The 27,336-nt window shown below is 39.5% G+C and overlaps 1 protein-coding gene across 1 annotated transcript in view; it reads left to right on the top strand.

Moving 5' to 3' along the window:
• Positions 1–1,112: 1,112 nt before the first annotated feature.
• Positions 1,113–27,336, top strand: part of DENND6A (DENN domain containing 6A) — a 48,861-nt gene continuing 22,637 nt past the window's right edge. The window contains exons 1-9 of the mRNA XM_080925844.1: positions 1,113–1,360; positions 11,989–12,027; positions 12,134–12,176; positions 20,345–20,457; positions 21,144–21,224; positions 23,527–23,632; positions 24,969–25,048; positions 26,125–26,187; positions 27,202–27,257. Coding sequence (XP_080781970.1) covers positions 1,133–1,360; positions 11,989–12,027; positions 12,134–12,176; positions 20,345–20,457; positions 21,144–21,224; positions 23,527–23,632; positions 24,969–25,048; positions 26,125–26,187; positions 27,202–27,257 — 809 coding nt within the window. The 5' untranslated portion in view covers positions 1,113–1,132. The remainder of the gene's footprint in view (positions 1,361–11,988; positions 12,028–12,133; positions 12,177–20,344; positions 20,458–21,143; positions 21,225–23,526; positions 23,633–24,968; positions 25,049–26,124; positions 26,188–27,201; positions 27,258–27,336) is intronic.

The raw sequence follows: 27,336 nt of genomic DNA, 5'->3' as shown, positions 1-27,336 counted from the left end.
AACACTGTCTTTTGAGGCTGTTGAGGGGCCCAGGTATGGGAACGGGTTTTGAAAAATTCATTGTATGTTCTCAATTGTCTTTCACACACTTTCCTATTGGGTATTACCATATTTTCTAATTGTTTTCTATGAATAAATCCTAGCAGGTGCTGAACAAATCCTACTTAGTGGGATCATGCTGTTCCAATAATCAATAGCAATTAGCAGGACAGATGTCTCTTGAGTGCTCAGCCTAGACCTGCCTGACCTCTGATAAAGTAGCTTGAAATCAGATAGCATGGTCCAAAGGTGACTGACCAACTTGGGATTCCAAGAATGTCTGGATATACCTGAGTTGAGTGAATCCACCAGAACGATGAAGACGGGAACTGTCTTGGTAGGGAGGGTATTGTTGGAGAGTGAAAGTACACGTCTCTATCAGTGGACTTCAGAAGGGAACGTAGGCTTGCCTTCGAGTTCTTATACTTGCAGGGCTAGTCACGTAGCTCCTCAGAACTTCAGTTTCCTTATCTCTGAAGACATATTAGCCAGAGGTGGCGGCCACTAAACTCAAAATCTTGGGTGGCTGTGGCAGGAGTACCATGAGTTAGAGGCCAGTCTGGACTATGTACGACATAGCTAAAAACAAACAAACAAACAAACAAACAAACAAACAAACAAAACTACCCAAAACTTAACAAACAAGATAGAGAAATAGCGTCCATCACATTGATACATTTAATAAACAGTTAATACTTGTATTTGAACTTAGCATATCAACTGGCACAGAGTAAAAGTTTCATTAAACACTGCTTTTAACCATTATGTTTCAGTAATACTTTAATAATAAACGGTGTAATTTCAAGAATAATTCACTGCTGTATTATCGTGAGGACGAGATGAGGACTCCTGAGCCACTGTTTCAGTTTAAAGAGCCTTGAGCCCAGTAGGCCAATCTGAGCGAGTGGCAGAAGCTGGGGCGTGCAGGGAAACACACTGAACCCCTGCTCCCAGGGTCACGTGGCTCGTGGCCGCGCCCCTATCCAGGGAGTCCGGAGCGGCTGCGGCAGCACTCGGTGCGCGTGCGCGGAGGCCTGCGCGCTCTGCGGCGCGGTCCGCGGCGGAGGCGGCTCGAGCGGCTAGGGGGTGGCGGATGGCTTTGCGGGGCCAGGGGGTCTCCGGGCCCGGTTCCCGCGGGTCGTTGGACGAGGCCGGGACCGAGGGGCGCGAGGCGGCAGCCCTTGCGGCGGCGGGAGTCGCGCTGGAGGACGATGAGGAGGACGATGGCCGCCGGGGCCTGCTGCGCTGGGACGGCTTCTCGGCCTGGCTACACTGCGTGTGCGTGGTGGGCTTCGACCTGGAGCTGGGCCAGGCGGTGGAGGTGAGGCCGAGCCGCACCCTGTCTCCACCCTGGGGCGGCCGGGCCCTGGCCGCCGCGCATCCGGGCGTGGCTCGCAGCCCCTGCATGGCTCAGCTGGGCGGCGCTTCTCCGGCCCTGCGGTGGGAGGATCGTGGGCTGAGGCTAGGGGTGAAAAGTTCTTTGTAGGCCCCTCCTAAATACTTGTTGATGTTCCCTTTAAAAAAAAGCAAAAAAGAATCCAAAAAAACAAAACACAGCGATAACTAAAGGGTAGCGGCGTCCAGAAGAGGCTGCAGCAGACAGGATGTTTGCTTGGAACTTTCAAGAAAGGAACAATACCCCCGACATATGTGAATTGTAGCCAAACGAGCACTTCCAATCCTGTGGACTGACGACTGTATTGTCAATTGCGCTAACTCACAGATCGGTCCACTAAGTCCAAGTCAAAATGCTTAGCGTGCATTTTCTCCTTTTTCTCTCTGTTCCCCATTTCTGGGTGGAGTGTCGCAGGGCCCCCATTCTCTCTAAGTCTCTCCCTAGCATTACAAACAGAATTCAAGGCCTTCTGAAAACTAGGCAAGCTGTCTGCTGGAGAGCTGTTCCTACCCCGCTCCCCAGTCCCCTGCTGCTGCTTAATACTGATTCTGTAACAGTTCCCAGAAACCTAATGCCAGTGGGAAAATTGTTGGCTTGTGAAAAGCTGTGGAATATCTTAATATCCTATCTAAAAGGCCTTCGAATCTCACTCATTTTGCCATCATCTAGTATCCTCTTTTTTTTCCTTTCTTCCTTTTTCTTTTCTTTTGCTACCATAAACGATTTGTCTTATTTATCCAAGGGAAAAGTTACTAGAACGGCGTATGCTCCGAAGTTTTTGGTATTTTGTTATTCTTTTGGCATCAGTGAAAGATTCTCATCTTATTCTAACTTTGGTGGTCTGGTTGTTCCAAACGAGAACTACTACTTTTGTATTCCACCGTGATCTCTTTTGTCTTTTGTGGCATTACATAGCTCATTTAAATATTGAGCTTTCATTACGATCTAGGCACCATGCAAATTAGTGGACATACACATAAAAGGGTGTTCTAACCTGTATTTATGGATTGAGACAATAAGGTGGAGATCTAAGAATTAATCTACATAGTCAATAGGATCAAATTTATTGCTGGACACAGTATTCAGTAAACATTTGTTGATAGAGTTAGTACATAGAGCAATTCTGTATTTTATTTGAGACAGGAATGACAATCTGCAAAGACTGAAGACATTTATTTTTAAAGATTTGTTTATATAATGTGTATGTTCTGCCTTCATGTCTGTATGTAGAGAGCATTTGTACCTTGTGATTGTGGAGGCTGGAAAAGGGGGCTAGATTCACTCTTATCTGCAATTCTGGCCATGTAGGTGCTGGGTACAGAACTCATGCTCTGGAAGGGCAGCAAGTGCTCTTAACAGCTGAGCCACCTCTCCAGCCCCTGGAGACAATATTTTATGCTAGTTATTTAATGATAAACTGTAATTATATGTGTAGCAAAATCATACTTAATCAGAAAGCAGAAGCAGTTATATTTGGTCCCATTAAAAAGATTTATTTCTGTGTGAGTGTTTGCTTGCTTGTGTGTCCCAGCTCATGCCTGGTACACCTGGAGGTCAGAAGAGGGCGTCAGGTCCTCTGATGAGCTGCAGGTGGTTGAGAACTGCCACTGAACCTGGGTCCTCTGGAAGAGCATCAAGTGTTCTTGCCCAATGAGCCATCTCTCTAGCCCCATTGATTGGCTTTTGTAATCTCATTGTTTGGAATGTGGCTGTTAACATGAACATTTTTAAATAAGTGGAATATCTTGACAGAATTGAGGTGATGGCAAATAAGAATCATTAAAGGTTACATAGTAAATTTTATTTCCCACAGTTGCCATTTCACAGCTGCTTTTGTTACAAAGTAGTTCTTAGCTTTTATTATTATTATTATTTTTTTTTTGCTTCCCGAGCCTTCAAAAAAAATAAAAAAACCAACAGTTTGAACTCTCTTGGAAATGAATTAAGACAAAATTCTGTTTAGAGTTAGACTATTTGAACTAATTCATGGATCCTTTGTTGCATTCTGTGTCCAGATTAAAGACCACTGCTTTAAGAAAGTAAGGATAGGAGAGGAAGGATCATAAAGGATCTAAAGAAGGATAAACCCAATAAGATGTAAAATGATTTTACTTTGAGACCAGATCTCATTCTCCTAGAATACATGTAGCCCAGGCTGGCCTTGAACTCAGCAGCCTTCGAGTCTCAGTCTACACCCCTCACCACTCCACCTCCTAGTGCTGGGATTAGATAGTTGTTATGTGCTACCTTGTTTGCGACAGAGCAGCTTTGTTTTGCTTGTCAAAAAAAAAAACTTACTACGTTTATTTACGTGTGTGAGTGTGCATGTGCACGTATGTCACTGTGCACTTAGTAGAGTAGGACACAGAACTGGAGTGGAGTCTCTCCTTTTACCATGAGTCCCATGGGCCGTGCTCAGGCCTGAAGGCTTGGCAGCAGCTTTTCCCTAAACAGCTGAGCCATCTCACTGGCCCTTGGCTTTTATTCTTTGAGACGGGATTCCCTATGTAAACCTAGCTGGCTTCAAACTCAGAAGATCTGTCTACTGTCTCCTGAGTACACCACGCCTAGCCTTCTATTTTACTGAAGGAGAAATAAAATGTTTTGCCACCTTCTCTTTAAATGAACACAGAGCAGGAATGATTATATGAAAGTAGTTGTATATATATATATATATATATATATATATATATATATATATATATATATATATATATTGAAGCCACGCCTGTGTTGGAGATGTGCAGGAATGGTAGTAGTAGGATGGGATTAGAAAGGTTGACTTGTGTTGGGAGTGACATATGTGGTGGCTTCAGCCTGAGGCTGTAAACCACAACTGGGGAGGCTCAAAAGGAAGATTACAGAATAGCAGCCACACATACGGAGCAGCACAATCCTGGAGGCTGCCAGCCTTACCCACCTCAGCATCAGAACGCAGGGACTCTGCATGCCAGAAAGCCTTTATATTTGCTTCTCTTCTCTTTTCTGTTTTCTTTTTTAAAGATCATTTCTCTGTGTAGCCCTGGCTGTCCTGGAATCACTCTGTAGACCAGGCTGGCCTCCAGCTTTGAGATCCACCTGTCTCCTGAGTGCTGGAAGTAAAGGCAGGTGCAACCATACCACCACCAAATTCGGAATCAACACTTAGAGTCATGTGACAAAAGATGAGATCCCAATGAATAATCTAGTTGAAGCCATGGAGGGATGTCAGCATTCTTTAAAAAGCAGAACAGATCCAAACAAAAAACAAAATGTAGAGTTAGAGCCTCTTTAAGTCGCCATGGAGACAGCAGTCAGAACCTAGTCTGTGCAGGGTGTGGTGCTGCAGACCTGTAAGCCCAGCACTGGAGAGGCAGAGAGCAGCCATGGCCAGCCTGTCCTACCGGGGATTTCCAGAACAGTCTAGGATATACTAGGACAACCTGCCCTCCGACAAGCAGCAACAACCAAAGCATGTAAGAGTTTGAGCCACATATCACTTTTTTTGTAGGATAACAGTAGTCCTTACGCCATTGCTTTGTGAGGTAAATTAGTGTTGGAAAGCATTTAGAATGATACTTGAGACAAAACAATGTGTTTTGGGTAGCATCTATTTTTCTAGAAATCTTTTCAATGTCCTATTTTAAAGTAAGGGCACTGAAATGTAACCAGCTTATCCCAAATCCTTAAGTTTAGTAAGCCAGGATTTTGATGACTTAGTTCCAAAAGCTGGATTTGCTCTAACATGTGAGCTATCCTGAGTGGAAAATGTAGCTACTCGGAGAAAGCAGTACAGACCTGTGAAATGCCAGTGAGGACCGAACGTGAGACCCCTAAGTTACTGGCAGTGATGATTTGCCTTCCCCAGGGTATCCCCGTACAGAGTGATGCTAAATAAAACATTCCGAGCACTTCTAATCTGCAAACCCGAAATCTAAATGCTTCAAAATCTTAAAACTTAAAAAATTAGAGTGAACTTTAGGTCTTTAGAACTTTATATTGCTCATCTAATCAGTTAATAAGAGTCCCTTTAGGTATTATAGGATCAATTTTGAGGTCAGTACTATTAAAGTCTTGTTGGTATTAAAACAGGAACATTGAGGCTGTTTGGAAATGGCAGAATAGCTTGTTAGCACCTGTCATGTTCAGAGAACTCCGCATTAGAACATTTTCTGTAGTGATAGCTAAATATTGGACAGTGGGTGATATAAAAAGGGAAGAAGTTTATTTAGCTCACAGGTTTTAAGGTACAGCAGTGTGGCAGTAACATCTGTCATCATGGGGTAGGGGTTTTAATTAAAAACAATTGAACAGTCTTCTCTACAACTAGTCTCCTTGAGACCGTCATTGTTCCTTTCTAGGCCACTAGTTCAACACTGCACGGGGACCAAGCTTCCTACATAGAAACTTTATGGATACATACAAACCCTATGCAAACAGCAGATTCTATCAGGTACCATTTTAATTTAAAAAATTTTTTAAATTACTTTTAATACTTTTAATTATATGTGTATGTATGCAAATATAATGAGTGCAGGTACCTCAGGGTACAGGTATCAGATCCCCCTGGAATCGGGTTATAAGTGACTCCTGACTTGCCTGCATAGCTGCTGGAAATCAAACTTGGGTCTGTTGGAAGAGCAGCAAGTTCTCTTAACCAGTGAGCTATCTTCCCTGTTAGATACCCTGTTTAGGTATCCTTAAAAGAGATGGGTTCTTGTACCAAGCATGGTGGTGTATATCTGGTTTTTTCAGCACTTAGGAGAAGGCAGGAGGGTTTGGAGTTCAAGATTACCCTTAACTACTTACTGGGTTTGAGGTCAGCTTGGGCTACATGAGACCTGTATTGGCATTCGCTTACACACACACACACACACACACACACACACACACACACACACAGTTGAGCTCTTGCTGTATTGCTGAGGTTGGTGTCACAAGCCTGAGCTCAAGTGACCATGTTGTTTCTGTCTCCTGAATACTGAGACCACAGGCATAGGCTCTTGTGTCCTGTTCTCCGTGAGGTGATCAGGTAAAGACAACTGTGTTTAAGTCTTCATTATTATTTAATGAAAGAGTTGAATAAGAGCATGCAGTGAGTTTTCTACAGACTAAGTGAGAATTTTCCAGTGTCAGATGAGATTTTGAATCCTTTAAAACTTGAAAAGTTAAATTTTTATGTGACATAATGAAAATTATATGTATAGTCATTTAAGAAAAACTATAGAAAAGAAAAAAGGAAGGTCACCTGTTTCAAGTCCTGGATAGACTTTGATAGGCAAAATCAAAATAGCTGAGCAGTTTCTAAGCATGGCCGAAGGAAGTTGCAGGAGAATCCAAAGCATATTTCAGATCAGTGAATTGACGTCATGTGGAAATGTTACAGTTTCAGTGAAATAGAAGCTGAAGGTGTGTGAATAGCTAGTTTGGGCATACTGATGCACATCCTTAGTCCTGATCTCACACAGAGACAGGTAGATCTCAGTGAGCTGAAGGCTAGCTCAGTCTCCATTCTGAGTTTCCAGCTGGCCTGGGCTACACAGACAATCTCAGATCAAACAAAACAATACATGAATAATTTTTCTTTGAAAGGAAAATGTTTACTGATGGGTCTACTAGAAGAGGGAGGGACTTGAGGTCCCTGGAAGAAAGGTTATAATTTATACTTTTTGACTTTAAGGTGAATTATTAGCTGTGCCCAGGCATGGGCTGTTGGGGTTTTGCTTGTCTTAGCTCAGATATTTGCATAATATAAGGTCTATCCAATTAAAAATCACACTTCAGTGATTTTAGTGTTTTCCTGAATCACACACCTCATACTACTAATCCAGTTGTAGAATATCTCATCACTTCTAAAAGAAATCCAGTATCTACTAACAGCCCTTTATCTCAGCCTTTGGCAACCACAAGTCTGTGTTCAGTTTTGGATTTGCTTTCTTTGTACATGTCACATGAATTAATCATACATGTAGCATTTTCTATCTGCTTTCACTTGGCGTGTTTTCAGGTTTCATCTGTCAGGTGTGTCCAGCCTTTTGATATTGCAATACCTCATTGTCATCTACAAAGGTCGTGCTTGAGAACCACAGGACCAAGTTAAAAAAAGTGTCTCAAAATGTCTTAAGTTTATCATTGGTGTTGAGCTGTCCTCATTGCTTTCCTGAGGTGAGGCACACAGCTGGAGGTCAGTCATGTCTGCTCTTCCTTCTATGGCTCAGTAGTGTAGCATGTGTTTGCAGATGTCACAGTTTGTTTATCTATCCATCATTCAATAGGAAGTATTTCTGTGTGGCCACTGGAAACGCTGCCGAGTGCTCCTGCACTAGGTTTCATGTGAGCATCTTTCAGCTGCTCTTGGTTGTGTTTATAGAGATAAAGAGACTTAGCCATATATGGTATATGTGATACAGCTTTATAAAACTACGAGAATGTTCCTACCAGCAAAGCAACATAAAAGGATTCCAGTTCTTCCTGATCCTTGCCACTCTTATCTGCTCTTTGGAATATACAAATGAGTAGGAGTGATCTTTTATCTTGCTTTCATTTGCATTTTCCATATGACTACTAATGTTGTCTTCATGTGCTTCTTAGCTGTTTGTTTGATGCAGCTAGAGCTGAACCTAGACTGGTCCCCATGATGACATAGTAAAACAAGACTGTATCACTTAGTTAGATCCAGGCTTTTTTTTAAAGCAAGTGTGTACATGTGATACCACCTGTAACTCGTGTTCTTAATTACCTCTCTTCAGCGACCACAGTCTTCACACTGAAGGTAGCTGTGCAGGGTCATAGCAAATACATCTGCTTTTGTAGAGATAGTTTGTTTGAAACATTTCTTGCCTTGGGATGTAATATATATTACACACATACATTCTTGTAAAGATGAAGTGGTAAATGAGACAGTTCACATATGTATGAATGATTTTTTTCTGAAAAATATTTTTTGTTGTCATACTTAGGACTTAATTATCTTTGTCTTCTATAAGTTGTAATTTAGAAGAGTCTAGTATAGTTAACAGAACCCTTGATGTTCTCCTGCACTTCAGTTTTAAACATTTTTATTTGTTTTTACAGTATGTGTGTGTGTGCGTGTGTGTATGTTAGAAATAAGCGTTGAAAGACTAGTAAAACTAAGCGGAGAGTTGCTGAAGATAAGTTGTCACAGGCCACCACTGCCAGCACGACCAAGTCCAACAAGCTCCTGATGAGCTTGGCTGCAATCAAACATTCCATTTTTGAGACAGCCTCACTGTGCTGTGTAGGTTGGCTTGGAGCTTCCACACGGTCCAGTCTGACCCCAGAACCCTCCTTCCTGGGCTTTTCACGTGCTGGGATTACAAGCCCATACCAGTTCCCCCAGCTTGTAGTGAGATTTACATAAATTATGACTTAAATGGAACACTAGTAATGGTTTTTAGATGTTATTTCTGCTTTTAAAATTGCAAGTAAAATAATGTGAACATGAAGAAAGGGAGACTTGGATACATATGAAAAGTATTATATATCAATACTACTGGTTGGATAGAACTAATTTAAGGGAATCCTCGGATGAAGCAAAGGTGTATTTGTTTTTTAAGTCTCTACTCTGGTTAGAGACTGTCTTAAGTGTAATGACAGAGTGGTAAATGAAGCGAGGCAGTTCTTTTATGAATTCCCATTTAGGGAAAAATTAACCATGATTGTTTTTGTTTTTGCTGTTAAAGGTGACAAAAACCCAGCTAAAGCTGGCATGAGAAAACAAAATTCTGTTTGTTTGTATTGACCTCAACTAACGGTAGGCAAACACTGTTCCTCTCCAGCTCCATTCCAGCCCGTTTTTTACTTTTTATTTTGAGACATGTCTTACTCAGTTGTTCAGGCCAACCTTGAACTCTCTCTGTAGTCAAGGCTGGTCTTAAACTCAAATTTTCCTGCCTTAGCTTCTCAAGTAGTTCTGATTGTAGACCTGTGCCAGCAGACCTGGTTGTGAAAGCAAGTTATCGATGAGTGCTATTTCAAAATCTGTAATCCAAAACACAGTTCCATTGGATGTGTGGTGCTGTAAGGAGTTAGGTTTTTGCCATCTTTTTCTTTCTCTGTATATTGACTAAAATAATGTAAAATAGGAACAGCAGATAGAAAGTTATTAGAAGAGAACACAGTAAACTATCACATCATCAATGGGAAATATGTTTTAAATGAATTTATGTACGTTTCTTATTTTGAAGCTAAGCATAGAACCCAGGGTCATGTATGAGTGGCGAGTACTCATAACAACATACTGAGCTCTACCCCGGCCACAGCAGGAAGTTTTATTGGAAGCAAAGAGTATTGAAGAAATTTAATATTTGAAAACAAACAAGTTTGAGCTCTGGCTCAGACTTAGATGAGAAAAAGCCCTTAATATATTAGAACAAAGTGCTAAAACAACACGAAGCCACTGTTGTTTCCTGAATTCCCCTATCTGGTCACGTTCGAGTGGTTGATGTTTTTCTTTAGCAGAATGGTTTATCCTACCTTCATGGCTGAGCACTTGTAGTCATGCTTCACCTCAGGTATCTCAAGATGATCTTGAACTTTTGTTACCAAGGAAGATCTTGGCCTTGAACTTCTGATCTGATCCTCTTGCCTCTAGAATTATAAGCATGTGCTACTGAACCAAGTTTATGTGGTTCTGGGCATCAAACTCACATTTCCATTAGTGCTAGGAAAACATTCTACAATTTCCTGCTCCATTTTGAATCTTTAGTGCTGGAAAATTTCCCCTAATATGCTTTTAAACAAGTACATTTTGTTGTTAAACTGGGGAATTGAACCCAGGATCTTAAGCATGCTGAGTTAAAGCTTTACTGCCAACCCTGTCATTTCAAAATAAAAATTATATGGCATGATTTAGACGATAGGGATTTAGCCAATAAGAATTGAAGGCAGTGTCATGATATATGGCTGTAATCCTAGCACTTGGAAGGTTGGAACAGGAGGGTTGGCTCAGTTAGAGGCCAGCTTGGGCTACAGTAAAATAAAGCCCCCAAATTCTCAAAAAAAAAAAAAAAAAAAAAAAAAAAACACCAAAACAACAGCAACAAAAACAAAAAACAGTTTTGGTAGTTCATATCTGTTGTTCCAGCACTTGGGAAACAGAGACCAGAAGATCACGGGTTCAAGACCATTCTTGACTACACAGTAAAAATGGTCTCAAACAAAACAATGAAAACTAAATTCTAAACGACTTCAAACTGAAAAATCTGAAGTCTTTTGAGTTATAATGCCGAGTACACAGGAAATATTAAATTATAAGCCATGTATACATTTGCAGGCCTCTCAATCTCAGCTTGGTATGGGATATATGAGCTTCTGTAGCAAAAAAAGCAAGTAAGCAATCCCTCCACCCCAAACCAACAACAATAACAAACCCCTTTAAAAACTATTGAGTATTAAACTTCCTCGAGGAGAGTGGGGTGGCTCCCCTTTTCTCTGTGTTGCCCAGGCTAATCTCAGACCCGTGGTGATCTTCCTGCCTCAGCCTCACGTGTGTTGCATTTACAAACTTTTGCCACCATGCCCTGCTAGGACCTGCCTTTTAGTTACTCAGGGAAGTGGGCTGATCTATAGGATGATGCCCATGAGTCCTCTGCTGACTGATGCTGAATCTGGCAGGAGCTGCTTTGGCCCAGACCTTCCATTACAGAGACTGATAGGCAGTTGTTTTTCCTCGGAGGGTTCTATGGCCACTGCAGGTGCTGAACTAGGAAAAGACAGTTATTTAAAGGAATGGGATGTGTGCTTACCATACACTGTATGGTAAAATTTTAGGTAAATTTTTCCTTGCTGTTTTCCTCTAAGTATTTGAGGTATAGTACTCATGGAATCAATGGAGACATATCATTTCTTGAACAAATAAGAGTTGAAGTATAGATTATGTTTTCTTTCGATTTTAAGTTCAAACAGAAAAAGAAAATGAGTTTGGGTTTCACCAGTCTTAGAGCTATTTTTTATGTAATTTTTTAAAGAACTGTACTTATTACTCTTTTTTTTACAACTTTATTTTTAAAAACAAAGATAAATGTACAGATTGTAAGCATTTATGCATAAAACTATGCGAATACATTTTTGTCAGTACTTAATTTTATTAAAGGTTTGATAGTGTGCATTAAAATCTTACTAATTACAATGAGCATAAAGTACCGGTAAAACAAGATGTAACCTGGAAATAGTCAAAGTTTTTTTGGTGTGTAAAGATTAAGCATAATGGTTTTTCATTTTCTTCTTTTTTTTCTTGAACTTCATATAGTCTGTGAGTTTTGATGTAATTTTTAAAACTAATGTAACATCTACTTAGTTCTTCTAGGCTTCTTCTTGTTTTATTACTTAAAAATATTTTATTTTTATTTCATGTTTGAGACAGAGTTTCACCATGTTTTCTGGGCTGGCTTTGAACTATAGGTAGTCTTTTGATATAGCCTTACAAGTATCTGTGACTATAGGTGACACAACACAGCCCCAACTGTGATCTCTTAAAACCTTTTTGGCCATAGTCAACAAGAATTCTAGGTGTACCCATTATATGCTAACGTAATTTAACTTTTTTCTTCCAGGTAATTTATCCCCAGCATTGCAAACTTACTGATAAAGAAGTAAGTAAATGTTTCTCTCTGTGTTGTCTTTTTTTTTAAGTCACTTTTGCTTGTCCCTATTGGAATATGTGTGTGCCAGCATCATGGCTCTTCTCTTCTCTTTCAGAAAACGAACATTTGCTATTTGTCTTTTCCAGACTCAAATTCAGGTAACTATTTATCATAAGATGTTTCTCTTGAATCCTGTACTAGTATGGTTTGTAGTCTTCATGCGTGGCACATAGTCAACATGACATAATAGATTGTGTGCTCAGTTTGAGCTCAGGAGTCCATTGATTTTGAGTCCTGTTTAATGATCCATAGGGTCCTGTCATTACTGATTTCACTTTGTTCAGCTCTTAAGGTTACTGTTACAGTGTGATAAGGTAAAATATGCAAAGAACAATATCTTTCTTAAAATAAAGACAAGATAGTTTATTTGGTAACTTATAGTGCATAGTTTATTTTCAGTTCAAAACTTAAGAATTTGCCTGGAACTGTGCAAAAGCAGTAAACATTTTTAAATGATGTGTGTCTATGAATGTGGGTTTGTGCACATGAGTATAAGCACTCTCAGAGGCCAGAAGAGGTCAGCTGATCCCTGGGGTCGAAGGCAGTTAAGAGCCACTCTTGTTCTCTACAAACTCTTTTAACCACTGAGCAATCTCTCTAGCGACACGTTTTCTAAAACCTCAGGAAGCAGCAAGAATATAGTGGTGAAATACTATCATCCATTATTTCCAGTTGTTTCTATGAGTTACTGCATCGTGGAAAGCTCTTGAAATAGTGCTTCGTTTATAGACCCCGTACACATTTGCCTGTGACTAAGCATGCTTTCTCCGGTTCCTATGAGCTGTGCTTGTGTGGTCCTAACTATTGATACCTCTCAGGCTACCTCTGTATTTTACTTTCAAGACAGCTTTATAAACTTACGGTGACCAGAACACTCAGCTTCTCCGATCACACACAGAACTCTTAAAGCAGAGTAACTAGTTTTCTTACCTTTTGTGCTTATTTCTAATGTCCTGACAGTTTATCTGATTTGAGAGATTTGACAGACTATTATTAATTTTCTTACTGTATAAATGCTTGTAGTTTTTCTTTTCCCTTCCTATATATGTGGAGCTCAGCTTTGGTGAAAGATTTGAAAGAAAATTGTTTCTTACTAATTAGATAATGTTCTCAATCAAGTCTAGTGGGTCTTTTGTTCTGATCTGAACTGATTAAAACCTTTAGTGGTTTTGGTCTATAATGATAACTGTCTGTCATAGCAACCCCCCTCCCCACCCCTGGGTGTGTGGGGGGGTAGGTGGTAGGTGTGGGGTGGGTGTGTAAGGGTGTATGGTTGCACTTACCATGGCTGGCATGGTCAGCAGACCACTTCATAGAATTGATTCTTCTTGCCATGTGAGTGGGTTCCACAGGTCAATTTTCTGGCTTGTGCAACAAGTGCCTTTACTCTCTGAACCATCTTGCTGGTCTAAGATTCTAAGCTCTTGCTAGAGATGACATTGACTAGAATCAGGATAAACAAACCTTGCTAAATGACTTCTATAGATTTCCATACATGTTTACTCTCCCACAATTTACTAACTGAAAATGCTAAGCTCTTTAATGTGTTCGGACATGTTTCTGCAATTTAACCTTTGAAAATTGTGTACAGGTTTCCAGACACAGCTCCCCTTGGGTAGTAACATTTTCTGTAAAATTTTCAGAAACATATAAAATAAGTCTTTCCTATTGCCCACTACCCTCCACTCCACCTCCAGTCTTTGAGAAAAGTTGCTCTGTAACTACTCTGGCTGTCCTTGAATCACTTTGTACACCAGGTTGGCTTCAAACTCACAAGACCTCTGCCTCCAAAGTGCTGGGATTAAAGGTGCACCACCATGTCTGGTTAAATGTTTTATATTCTAATATTTTATTTTATTTATTATATATAAGTACACTGTGGCTATCTTCAGACACACCAGAAGAAGACATCAGATCTCATTACAGATGGTTATGAGCCACCATGTGGTTGCTGGGATTTGAACTCAGGACCTCTGGAAGAGCAGTCAGTGCTCTTAACCATTGAGCCATCTCTCCAGACCTAATATTTTATTATTATTGTTTAATTTAATACACAGATCCTAGCTACTGAACCCCAGAGACTAGGGGAAGAACTCCCTTCTCCTCTAAAGAACAAGACTAAAAATTAATTCCATGGTATTTTGACACTGTTTAAAAATTTTAATTACTTAATTTGTAGCACTGGGAATTTAAACTTTGATCTTGAGTATGCCAGGCAAGAACTCTTATCACAGAGCTACTCGATAGCCTTTTTGTTTTGTTGGTTTGGTTTTGTTTTCGTGGGTTTTTTGTTTATCTATCTATCATCCATTTAGTTATTTATTTAGAGATAGCATTTTAACTCAGTAGCCCTGGCTGTTTTGGAACTCACTATGTAGACCAGGCTGGCCTTGAACCTCCAGAGATCCTTTTGCCTCTGCCTCCCAAGTGCTGAGATTAATGACCTATACCTGGCCCTTGGTAGCCTTTTTAATAAATTATTTAATAGTATCTGTGTAGGTCATTTTCTTTTTATAAGTTTAAACTCGAGTGTAAATCGATAGCAGTGAATTAATTAAACTGCTTTGGATCCCGGTAGCTTGCAAGTGCACACCCGCCCAAGAGCTCTCTGGACATGAGTGAAAGACACACATAACATCAGCTCATTTTGATCTGCCTTGACTAACTCAATGGCTGGACATTCTAATCCTCCCCATGGTCAGTACACATTCTCTCCTCCAACTTTCCTGCATCAACTTGCTAAATCAGCATTTCCTCTCTGCTACCCCAAACCCAGTTGGGTGAGTGGCCACCAGGGCCATTTTCCTGGTTCCTTGCTTTCTGGTTGCTTTCTTTCCTGTAGCTCTTACATCTGAGTCATGGTGATGCTCTGCTTCTCCTCTCTCTCCTGGCCCCTTGTCTTTGTGACCAGCCATTGGCTGTATGGCAATTCTTTTTATCAATCAAAGCCAGCTGGGGGCAGGGACCCTCAGGTCTGGAAGTGAGCCTTTTTGGGAGCTGAAATAAGATAGCATTAGAACCGATTCCCAGCATGTATCTATATAAATAAGTTGTAATATTTTAGGCATATAAATGACCCATAGAGTTTTTTTTTTTGAAGTATCTTTTTAAAAAACTCCCTATCAAATGAATTATAGTTCATTTTACTCAAAGCCTGGTTGGAACATATTAGTAAAGTTGGCAAAAGATGTTGAAAGCAGACCTTGATGTTCTAACAGATGAACATGGTCTGGAGAGCATTTCAGAGCCCAGAGCTCTGGTGGCTCTCCAGACCACTGCTCTTCCTCTGTATCCTGCAAATGGAGGTTATAACTACTGTGCCAACTTTGAGGTTGATTTAAAATGTCCAAAATAGCTTTTATTGCTGTGGAAAAGGAAATCTTGGCGCAGCAGAGCAGACTTTAGGAAAGAATCATAAATCAGGGCTTCCTTCCTGTGATACACCCCCCAAACACACAAACAAAGAAGAATAGCATTTTAGACTGTATGAAAACTATATAGAAGAAAATGTTTTTTTACAATTCACAATGAAATTGTTTGCTGGACCTACAAGCCTCCCTTGTACACACCTTAGATCTTCATGAATTTAGGAGAAAACTTGGACTGGTCCTTGTTTCTGTCCCATGCATTTTTTCCGAATAATAATTGAGAATGTGCTTGCTGTCAGTCACACAGGCCAAACCGTTTCTTCATTATTTACCATTATCACCAACTGAATGTTGGTGTTTCTTCAACTTAAGCTATGTTGGATACTCAAGGACAGTAATCTTCATATTTTAAATATGTCAAGGGAGAAAACACAGGCTTAATAGAGAATTTTAAGTAGCAATGAATTCAAGGAAGAATCAGATCTTGTGGGTAGACTTGGCTTGTAGTTAGACATAATTTGTGTCAAAGAGTAAGGACATTGTGATGTACTGTATACTCCTTAAATTACCTGTGCTAAAGGGTCTGTTTTTGTTCTTTAATGTCTATATGGACCAATACTTTTATAAAATACATGCTAAAGAAAATATAAGAAAAAAAGAAATTTAAAAAATATTAGTAAAACAAAACTATAAATTTGTCACACTAACATCAGATTGCTTGAAGAGCCTTTAAGTGTATTCAACTTACATATTTATTTGGTCACACATCAGTAACCAGTTTATGAATTGGTATTAGTACAGAAGTGATATATTAATACATCTTTGCTACATGTCTGTACTTGTGCACTTGCACACTTCACATTTGTACATTTCTATATTTCTAAACTTGTGCACTTACACATGTCTGTGCTTCTACACTTGAGAAGATCTGACCTAAAGTCCTGTCCCCGAGCAAGTCCATTTTAGCCACAGTAGTCCCAGCAAGGTGGATAGGAGCAGAGACTGGAAGGATGCAGAGTAGAGCCTTTGTCCTTTGCTTTTTTGTTGGTTGCTGCTGTGATGGTCTTCAGACTAACTTGGAGACTTGGTGATATTCTGTCCATCCTCCTAGCTCCAAGGTTATAGGCACATACCAATATGCCTTGTAAGGGCTAGTGTTGAAGTTTTATATTAGTTGTATGTATTCTGAGCCACACCATACTCACGTTTGTTGTAATGTAGAAATAGTTGTCCGTGTCATCAGGAAAAATACTTATTTTTTTCTTTACTCTTTGAGTGACTGTTTTGGTATAAGAAGATTGTCTGTTTACTTTTAACTTTGCTATTTCAGCTCAGGCAAAGAAGCTTTATAATTATTCTATACTAATCTTAAATGGAAGCTTTATCTGCTGTCTCTCTGGCATTCCTGTAGGAAGAACCACGACTGCATGCACTGATAATGGACAGTTTGGCCAGAGACCAGTGAATTGGACAACTCTGACCTAAAGAGCTTGGCTTTCCAGAGAGGATTTTGTTAAATGAAGAAAATCATTTTCAGTGTCTGTTCTGATTATCAGTGACATTAAAAAATCCAACCAACCAACCAACAAACAAACAAACAATAGCTGGGGCTGGGTGGATGGGTCAGCAGTCAGGAGTACTTGCTGTTTTGTCCAAGACCTAGGTTCCATTTCCAGTACCCACACGGTGCCTCACAACTGTTTGTAAGTTGAGTTTCAGAGGGATCTGATGCTTTCTTCTAGCCTTTGTAGGACACACACATACATGCAGGCTAACACTCATACACATACAATGAAAATAAAATAAACCTTAACAACAACAGCTTGGGGCTGCGGACATGATTCTGTCTGTAAAGGGCTTGCCATGATCACAAGTATATGTGTGTGCATGCAAACTACATGTCACACACATGCTGTTTACTCAAACACAGTTTAGTCTGGTGGAATATCTCATTTCACAACTATATACAGAAAGCAGAGAAGACAACAGAAAGGAGCTCAATGCAAAAGATGTTCTCAGGGACATGCCCCAGTGACCCGCTTCTTTAAGTTAGGCTCTATCTTCCCAGTTTTCAGAACCTTCAAATAATGTTATTAGCTGAGGACTTAACTAGCTAATAAATGAGCCCTTATATAATAAATATATAAGTCTAATTGAAACAATACTAGACCACATCACAGAGCATTTTTCTCTGCTTAAATAGGTAAGCAAAACTTGATCTGGTGTGTGGCATATACTTGTAATCCTAGAACTCAGGAGACTGAGGCAGGAAGATTTTGAGCTTGCTACTAGCCTTGTCTGCATGGTGAGTTCCAGTCTAGCCTGAAAAACATAGCAAGGCTTTGTTGTTTCAAAACACAAAGAAATTCAGTTTCTTTCATTTCTTCTCTCTTATAGCAAAGAAATATTAGGGTCTATAATTGCCATTAGGTTTACTTACATAATTTGGTTTTTAAAAAGGTTGAACAAACCGTGAAGTGTCTTTTTCCTGTTTAGAATGTCATATGAGAAAGAAATAAAAGTACTTACGTATATGATGATAAAAATTTTGAGCATTATTATATTAATTTCAACTTATTACCTGGGGAAATATCTAAGTGATGTTACTGCAAGAGTTTACAATTTGGTAACATAATATAAAAATGATTATTTTGTGTATGCATGTGCATATACATACATGTTGGTGCACATGTGCCAATGTGCTGCCATGCATGTGTGGAGGCCAGGTGTCAGTTCTCTATTTCATGCATGGGTTCTGGGGGTTGAACTCAGTTCATCAGATTTGAGTAGGAAACAGTTTTACCTGGATGAGTTGTTTTACCAGCATGCATATTTTAGTCAGCTAATTTTTAGAGTATTAATAGTTTTTAAAAGTAATTATTGCCTGACATATTTAATTAAAATTTGCATTTCAAGAGTCTTGCTGAAATGATTAGAGTTGAAAATTAATTGTTAATTCAGATGATTAAGATGATAAGTTGATTATGGTCTCTTACTGAATCTTATATGGTATTTGTTTTTAAAAGGCCTCCTCATTGTGAAATGTAAAACACACTTAGGACCAATTAATAAAATATTGCCAGCACCTCAAAACCTTCCCTCAAGGCTCTTCTGATTCTTTCCCTCCCTCCTCCAAGTGTAACTGCTGATTGCTAAAATAAAGACTTTCTCCTCCTCTTCTCCTCCTCTCCTCCTCCTCCTCCTCTTCTTCTTCCTCTTCTTCCTCTCCTCCTCATCATCATCATTGGTCCTTGTATTCTAAAACAGCTTTGTCTACTTTTAAAAGTTAAACGTTTGGAAACTGGTATGCAGTTTAGTTGGGTGCTGCTTATCTAGCATCCAAGGATACCTGTCTTCAGTGCCCTGCACTGTGTATCATAACTGACCTCAGCACTGGGGAGGGAGAGACAGGAGTGTCAGATGTTCAAGGCTACTTAGCAAGTTTGAAGCCAGCCTGAGCTACATGAGACCCTATGTAAATGTAGCTTATTCTCCCAATCTAATTGTTGTCTAGGAGGCTCACTGCCTCTGTCTGCTAACCTAGGCCTAGTCTTGGAAGCTTCTAGCCTCTGGAAAATCTTAGTACATTTTTGGCCTCTGAGACTTACTGCTGAGTAAGCTCACCCCTTCTTGTTCTTTCTGAACTCTAGCAGGTTCATCAACTCAAAATTGTTCTGGCTCAAAATTCTCTGCAAGCTGACTGATTAAAATCTGACTTCTGTCAGCCTCTGACTGAATTGTTCTGTGTGGCCTCATGCTAACTCTGGCTTTCTGTTCTAATCTTCTTGCTCCTCATTCCCTGCCTAGTTCTGTCCTCACCAGTGTCTAGCTTGTTCTCTCTTCACCCTGTCTTGGTAAAACTCTCCTGGTAAAACTGCCTCCTCTCTCCACTGCCCCTCAAGTAGCTTCCCTTTCCTCTCTCTTCTCATGAGAGTCGGGCAGATCCTGTTCTGTCAGATCTTTCTCTGGCTCATCACTTTGTCTGCCACTCCATTAAACATCACTTTCAAACATGGCTGCTTCCTTCTACAAACTAGCCTCACCTTCATTGTTTGGGATTAAAGGTGTGTGCTAAAGCTGAGCCATACCACAGCTAGAAACAAGTTTTTCCAGTAAACAGCACAATCTCAAGAGTAGCAGTGTGATCAAATACCCTGCAACAACTCAAAAAGATTTTTTTTTATTTATGTAGATGAGTATGCTAGTACATGCCTTTAATCCAGCACTTAGGAGGCAGGGGCATCACTGAGTTTAAAACTAGGCTGGTCTACATAGAGAATTTAGGATATCCAGGGCTACATAATGAGACACTGTCTCAAAAACAAAACAGAGACAGTTCTTAATAGCTGTACATTGAAATAAGAGGTATGTGTAGGAGTGTGTGTGTGTGTGTGTGTGTGTGTGTGTGTGTGTATCATTGTGTATGTATGTGATGTGTGTGAGTGTGTGGCTTCATTTGTTTATATATGTAAGACAACATCTTATGTAGACAAATTAAAAGAAAAATAGAATAGCCTTGGAGAAAGAAGTAGGAAACTGTGAAGGGACTAGGAAATAAGATGTAGCTAACTTCTAACTAATAAGGTGACCTGGAACAAGGCCAGAATTCCTTTATTTTATTCTTTTCAAGACCGGGTCTCTCTTTGTAGCTCTGGCTATTCTAAAACTCACTATGTAGACCATGCTGGTCTCAGACTCCCGACTTCTGCTGGCTTCGGCCTCCCAAGCACTAAGATTAAAGGTGTGCACCACTACGTCCTAGAATTTTTAGGATTTTTTTTTTTTTATCTAAAATGAGTAAAATTTATCTGTAAGGTTCTTTTACTGTGATTTTGATGAAACTGGATAAATGTCACATGAAGCCTTCCTGACTTTTTTTCTCTTTTTGTTTTCATTAGGTTGTCTAGGAGACACCCAGTTTTGTTTTAGATTCCGCCAGTCTTCTGGGAGGAGGGTGTCACTGCACTGTCTTCTTGATGAATTTGACAAAGATTTACCAGTTTACTTAAAGGTGGGAAAGCATCCATGTGAGAGTAAGCCTGGCACTTGTTCCTTAGAACTGATGTGCTCAGTCCCCTTTGCTAACATGCCAGTGTTCTTGCCTTTTGAGGGTTACTTTATTATCTAGCTGGGTTTCTTAAGTAAGGGATTAAGGATTCTGTATGTGAATGGAACTGACTCTAAAGTTACTATTCTAGAAATGATGCCATTAGAAATTGTAAAAAACTGACCAGCATGGAGAGGTGCTTTGCTTGGTGGTGGACAGCTAGGGTGCCATTATATAGTAAACACTATTGTATTCAAGTGGTATTCCCTCAGAATTTATTATAACTTAGAGGTATTTAATGCATATTGTAAGGAAACAGTGTAGCATTAGAGAAAATACTGACTTTGATGGTTTTCTGATTTCTGTTTGCAAGTCTAGATGTGAATTAAGAACATAAGCTGGTGGGTTCCTAGGGAAAAGTCCCACCTTCAGTTCTTAGGTTACAATTTCCGGGCAAGTTGGCAGATTCTTTATTCTCCTGATTGCCGTTTGTTGGTAGGAAGGTATCACTAGCTTTAGTGTATTGTCTACATATTGACTTGGGTTACTAAAGAAACCCAGTGTTACTGTTAAAGGATATCTGTGTATACATATGTACACACACATCATATGTACACACACATACATCAATTTTTTGTCTTCTTTCATAGAAAGATCCTGCATATTTTTATGGATATGTATATTTTCGACAAGTTCGAGATAAAACTCTTAAAAGAGGCTACTTTCAGAAGGTAATTTTATGTGCACTATTTATGTTTTATATTATGACTAGGGAAGCAAGAGCTGGACTTAATGGTGCTTATCTGTAGTCTGAACATTTGAGAGGTGGAGATAGAAAAATCTGAAAGTTGAAGTCAACCTGGGCTACCTAGGACCCTGTCTCAATTCCTCATCCCTGAAGTGGAAATATTTCAACTTAATCATGTCTGGGTTTTTATGTCTTACCTGAGCTTCTTTTATTATAGGCACCTGTTCCATTTTTATTATTTATTTATTTATTTACTTAACTTATAGACAGGGTTTGACTATATATGTAATCCTGGTTGTTCTAGAACTTGCTGTTTAGACCTTACTGACCTTGTACTCATAAAAATCCACCTGCCTCTGTCTCTTGGGTGCTGAAATTAAAGGTGTGTGCTACCATGTTCTATAATTTAAAATTTTTTAATTTATGTATTTAATGTATGAGTGTTTTGTGTGCATATATACCTGTATGTCAGGAGAGGATATCAGATTCCATTATACTTGGTTGTGAGCCACCATGTGGTTGCTGGGAATTGTATTCAACAGGAGGTTCTCTTAACTAACTTCTGAGCCACCTCTCCAGTCCCCATATTCCATAGATTTTAACTATTGAGTTTTTGCTGTCTCTGTACTTTTAAAATAAGGGAGAAAATGAACAAATTGTAATATTCTTACAACCCATAAAAATTTGCAGGTTTTAAACAATGAGTCAATAGGTAAAGTATAGCAACATTTTAATCAGTATTGCTTCCAACCTACATATACAGTCTTTTCATAAGCCAAATGAAAAAAGGAAAATTCCTATTCTAATGTCAGATAAGGTAAAAAGTAGTTTGGAGGATGGGGAGATGGCTTCATAGTTAAGAGCATTTGCTACTATTACAGAGGACACAAGTTCAGTTCCCAGCACCCATATTGGACAGCTTACAAACACCTGCAACCAACTCCAGGGGATCTGCAGCCCTCTTCTGGTCTCTGTGGACACCCATACATATACAAATAAATAAAAATAAAATCTTAATTTAAAAGAGTGGCTTTCAAGGGGGAAAACAAACCCTACACTTAAAAATCAGTATAATTTGTATCTAAAGTGATCATGCTGAAAGTTGCAGTTTTTAAATTTGTAACTAGGCTAGAACAGCTGGGCTGTAGAACTTAACAGGCTTAGGGATTTGGGCTGAGCATCACAGTGATAACACACACCTTTAATCCTAGCACTAGGGAGGCAGAGGCAGGTGGGTCTCTGAACTTGAGGCCAGCCTGGTCTACACAGGAGTTCCAGGAGAGTCAAGGCTGTATAGAGAAACCCTGTTTCCAAAAAGAACCTAAATAAATAAATAAAAGATAGACTGACAGACTTCATGGCTAATTTTTTTGTCTATGTTGTATACAATAGTTAGTTATCTTAGTTTGTCTCTATTGCTGTGATAAAATACCCTGACCCAAACAACTGAGAGAATGTAGCTTATTTAGCTGTAGTTCCAGGTAGACCAGTTCACCTTTGCGGAGCGGTCACAGTGGCAGTAGCCACAGCATGCTCAGCCTGTTCTTTTCACTCTTAGACAGTTCAGGATCCCTGCCCAGGGAATGTTTTCACACTCAATAGGTAGGTTTTCCTATCTCAATTAACATAGTCAAGAAAACCTTCCACAGACATAGGCCAACCTGACCTTGAGGATCATTCACTGATATCCTTTTCCCAGGTGGTTGCAGATTATCTCAAGTTGACAGTTAAAACTAACAATCACACTTGGCTTTTAAAATTGCCCACTATATTAATCTGCTTTTGGGGAAATTGTTTTACCCAAAGAGCAAGAATATCTGTGAATATGCCTTTAGTTCTTAAAGCAATGGTTCTCAACCTTCTTAGTGTTGTAACTCTTTAATACACATCCTCGTGTTATGGTGAGCTATTATAATTCAATATAAATTATTTCTGTTGCTACTCATAGCTGTAATTTGCTACTGTTATGAATCATGATTTAAGTATCTGATATACAGGATATTTAATATACAATCCCTGTGAAAAGGTCTTTTGAGTGGTTGTGACACACATGTTGAAAAACAGTCTTAAATCATAATGATTTTAAAGATGATTTCATTTCTCAGTTATGACTATGTATTTTCTTTTTAATTATCTGCTGTTAAAAATATTTTAACAATTTCATAATCCATACCTTTTTTTGCTGAAATTTAGCTCATTAATAAATTGTTCATGCAAAATAAATGGCAAACTTCAATTATAATCATTAAGCATTAAAAACCCCTTTGTTCCCTTTCTTTCCTCAGTCATTGGTTTTGATCAGCAAACTACCTTATATTCACTTTTTTCACACCGTACTCAAACAGATAGCACCAGAGTATTTTGAAAAAAATGAACCTTACTTGGAAGCAGGTAAGTTAAATATTATATGAGTTATGTACTGTGTGTGTGACTCTATGTGTGAGTGTGTGGGTGTGTATCTATCTGTTCATACATGTCCACATGTTTTCAGAGGCATGTGTGTGTGCCAGTGCACACACAGATGTGTGTGGGAGCCAGAGGTGAATCTTTGGTAGTGTTCCTCAGAAGCCAGTTTTGATTTTTGAAGTAGGGTCTCTTACTAAGACCTGAGGCTTTTTAATTAGGTTAGGCTGACTTGCCAGTGAGGCCCCCCCCATCTTCTCCCGAGTGCTTGAATTATAACCATGTCTCATTACCATGTCTGCCACTTTTGTGAGTTCTGGGGACCAAACTCAGCTCCTCATCTTGTGTGGCAAGTGCTTTACTGACTTTTCCTAGCCCAAGGTATGATCTCTTCTCTTTTATATTTATTTTTGGTTTTCACTGATTTATGTATTTGCTTGTTTATTGCTTGTGTGTTCGTGCATGTATGCATGTGTACGTGTGAGTGAAGTGTCAGATCCCTCTTGGAGCTGGGGTTTAAGTTGCTGTGAGCTGCCTGACATGGGTTCTAGGAAGCAAACGTTGATTTTTTTGATTGAGCTGTTATCACTGTTAACATTTGAGTCATTTCCACCAGCATCACAAGTTACGTTCTCTTAAAGAAAGAGTTTTAATAAAGTGGAAGTTGATACTAAAAAAAAAAAAGTCAGAAGATTTAAGACTTAGATCTCAAATGATGTGAGAGAGATACAGAACATTTGGTCTGGTGTCTTTACCTATAAATACCAAAGTGCTTATTAACTGTAATAATATAAATGGTGTCTGTTAGTGTTAGTGATAAGGTGTTGTACTGATAGTTCTTGGAATACCATTGAACAGAAATCCAGAAACAGAAACAGGAAGTATGCCCTTGAAGCTACTTGTCATTGAACAGGTTTTCTTCTTAATTAAAATCATTTTTATTGGTGTTTGTGCCACATGCGTCTGAGAGCCTGAGGGAGGCCAGAGAGAGCATCAGATGCTTGGAGCTGGAGCTGTAGGCGATTGTGAGCTTCCTAACGTCAGTGATAAAAACTGAACTAAGGTCTTTTGCAAGAGCATGAAGTACTCATAACAGCTGAGCCATCTCTCTAGCTCTCACTCAGCAATTAACCAGTACATACCTTAGAACAGAATATTTCTGAAAGAATTATAAATTAAATATTTCATCACATTTACTTTTTTTTTTTTTTGTCTTCTGTCATTACTAACAGATTTCTCTCATGTTGCAAGGAGAGCTCCAGCTTGCAGTGCCCATTTCAAATATTTCAGTTCCACTTACATTGGTATTTTGTTACATTTTCAGCTTGTAATGATGTTGACCGATGGCCTGCCCCAGTGCCAGGGAAAACATTGCATCTGCCTATCATGGGAATACTGATGAAGGTAACAACTTACCATAGTCTCATTTATCTGCTCTAAAGAACCCTACAGAAAGCTCACACATGGGTTTGGTTTTAGACAGCCTGATGCCATTTAGCAGTATTAATGCTTCACTATTGTTGTTGCTGTGAGAAATTACAGACACACCACCGTTGATCCTGCCTTACAGAATCAATCCTTCATACTCCAGCCAGGCAGTGCACATAGGAGATTAGTGCAGCAATGTTATCCCTGTGGAGTATACACAGATAGAAGTGCCTCCCTCTAGAATCCTGCAAGATGGGTGGTAAAGCAGGAACGAACCTTGTAGTCTTGGGTGAGACTTGCTGAAAACTAAGATAAACTAGAAAAGTCATTGGTTTTTCATCTCTAAATGGTCTTTTAACATTTAATGTCAGACCAAGCATGTTTCTCTTGGAATATGTTTTGTTATGGTGAGGATTTTTTTTCATTGTTTTTCTCTCTATGTATTGGAGATTGAATCCAGGGCCTCATAAGTTTAGGCAAGTGCTTCAGCTCTGACCCGTGTTTTTAACCCATTATTTTGTTTTTAAAGAATTTGAATTTTACTCACAGATTTCGTATGAATGCACTCACTTCTTTGCGATTCATGTATCTGTGACATTGGATTTATTCTTAATAGTATTTCTTCTTCAGACTTGCTTGTTTTGTATTTGTGCCTCCTACGCCTTCAGCAAACATAATACTGATAGCGCTGGGTTGGGCATTCCCCTTGTTTCCTGTGGGGTTCATTCAGAAGGTTGGCAGGCTTGATAGGGTGTGTCTGGGCGTGTGTATTTTTGAGGCAGAGACTGGAAAGGGGAACAGGAAGCTGTGCGAGCAAGACTGCTGTCCTTACTTTGTTTCCAGCACATTTGCTTCTTGGTGTTTAGTGATCTTTTGTAGGTCATTTGTAGACATGGGAACTTCAGTTTCCCCACTCCTGCTGTAACTAAGAATCAACACCCTTAGTTCTAAAACCCTACAGAACAGAGTCTTTGGAGCACTTCAGAAGTGCTGAGTGTGCTGGATAGAGCACATACCATACAGATAAATAATAGCTCCTCTCTGTCTTTAAGGTTCGGATTCCCACATGTCATGACAAGCCTGGGACTACGCAGATGGTGCAGCTAACTCAGCAGGTAGCATGATGCTAAAGTGACCGTGGCACAGCCTCGGGGTCTGCTTACTGAAACACCCTGTTTCTTTTAAGTTAGTTGGTGATAAACTTTCTAACATTTTTTGTTAGAAATATTATTGTTTCTACCTTAGTAGGTCCTGGAGAACCCAGTATTTACTGTAATTGTGGGGACTAAATGACAGTAAATACTTTAAAGGGGGTTTAATTCCGGCAAAAGCTGTTCTCTTAGAAGAGTAGCCAACAGAATTCTAATTTTAGATGATTCAGTCCAGAGGATTCTGGAGCTTTTCTTTTTCTGAAAGGAGTTTCTGTTCCTTGTGGTTTGACTATTTCATTTCATGTGAGCTGCTTTGTTACCATCCCCACTGTGCTTCGAGTTAAGCTAGAAGACGGCAGAAGCCTGACTGCTGGTTACACACCTAGTGTTGAGGGTAGGCCAGCCATTGTACAGTTGTGCTTGAGTCTCACATCTGGACTTGGGTTGGTTGGTTCCTGCTCACAATGTTGTGCTTTTCTCTGCCTCCTGCTGTATTGTGGGAGACTAGTAGGATCCATTCTCTCTGGCTGCTCCTGGAAGAAGAGAAACTTATCCAAATGAACTGAGTGATATGACTCTTTGATTGTGAGATAGCTGTGTTGTTATTTTCATTTATTTATTTATTATGTGTTTTGAAACAGAGTCTCACTGTGTAACCCTGTCTGACCAGGAACTTGCTAGTGGGGCTGACCTTGAATTTGCACCAATTCTCCTGCCTCTGCTTATCCATGATGGTATTACTGTACAGTCATGTACCGTCATGTGTCATACTTGGCATAAGATAGCCAGATGTGCTGTACACATCTTTAGTTCCAACACCAGTCTCTTGTGAGTTCTCTGTCATCCTGACTACGTGGTGATTTCCAGGACAGCCAAGGCTATACTGTTAGATCCTGTCTCAAAAACAAAAACAAAAATCAATTTCTGTAAATTTTAGTAACATCTCCCCTACTTTTCTTCTTCTTTTTAATCCTTTAGGCAGATACACAGACATCTATTATTTTGCCTACTGTTCATGAGGTGGATCTTTTCAGGTAAAGAATAAAAAAATGTTAACTACTTTGTCTTTCTAATTTGTGATGATTGTTATTAATTTATGGAAAATGTAAATTA

This window comes from Micromys minutus, assembly GCF_963924665.1.
Source record: "Micromys minutus genome assembly, chromosome: 12".
Taxonomy (NCBI): domain Eukaryota; kingdom Metazoa; phylum Chordata; class Mammalia; order Rodentia; family Muridae; genus Micromys; species Micromys minutus.
This window is presented reverse-complemented; position numbering and strand designations above follow the sequence as displayed.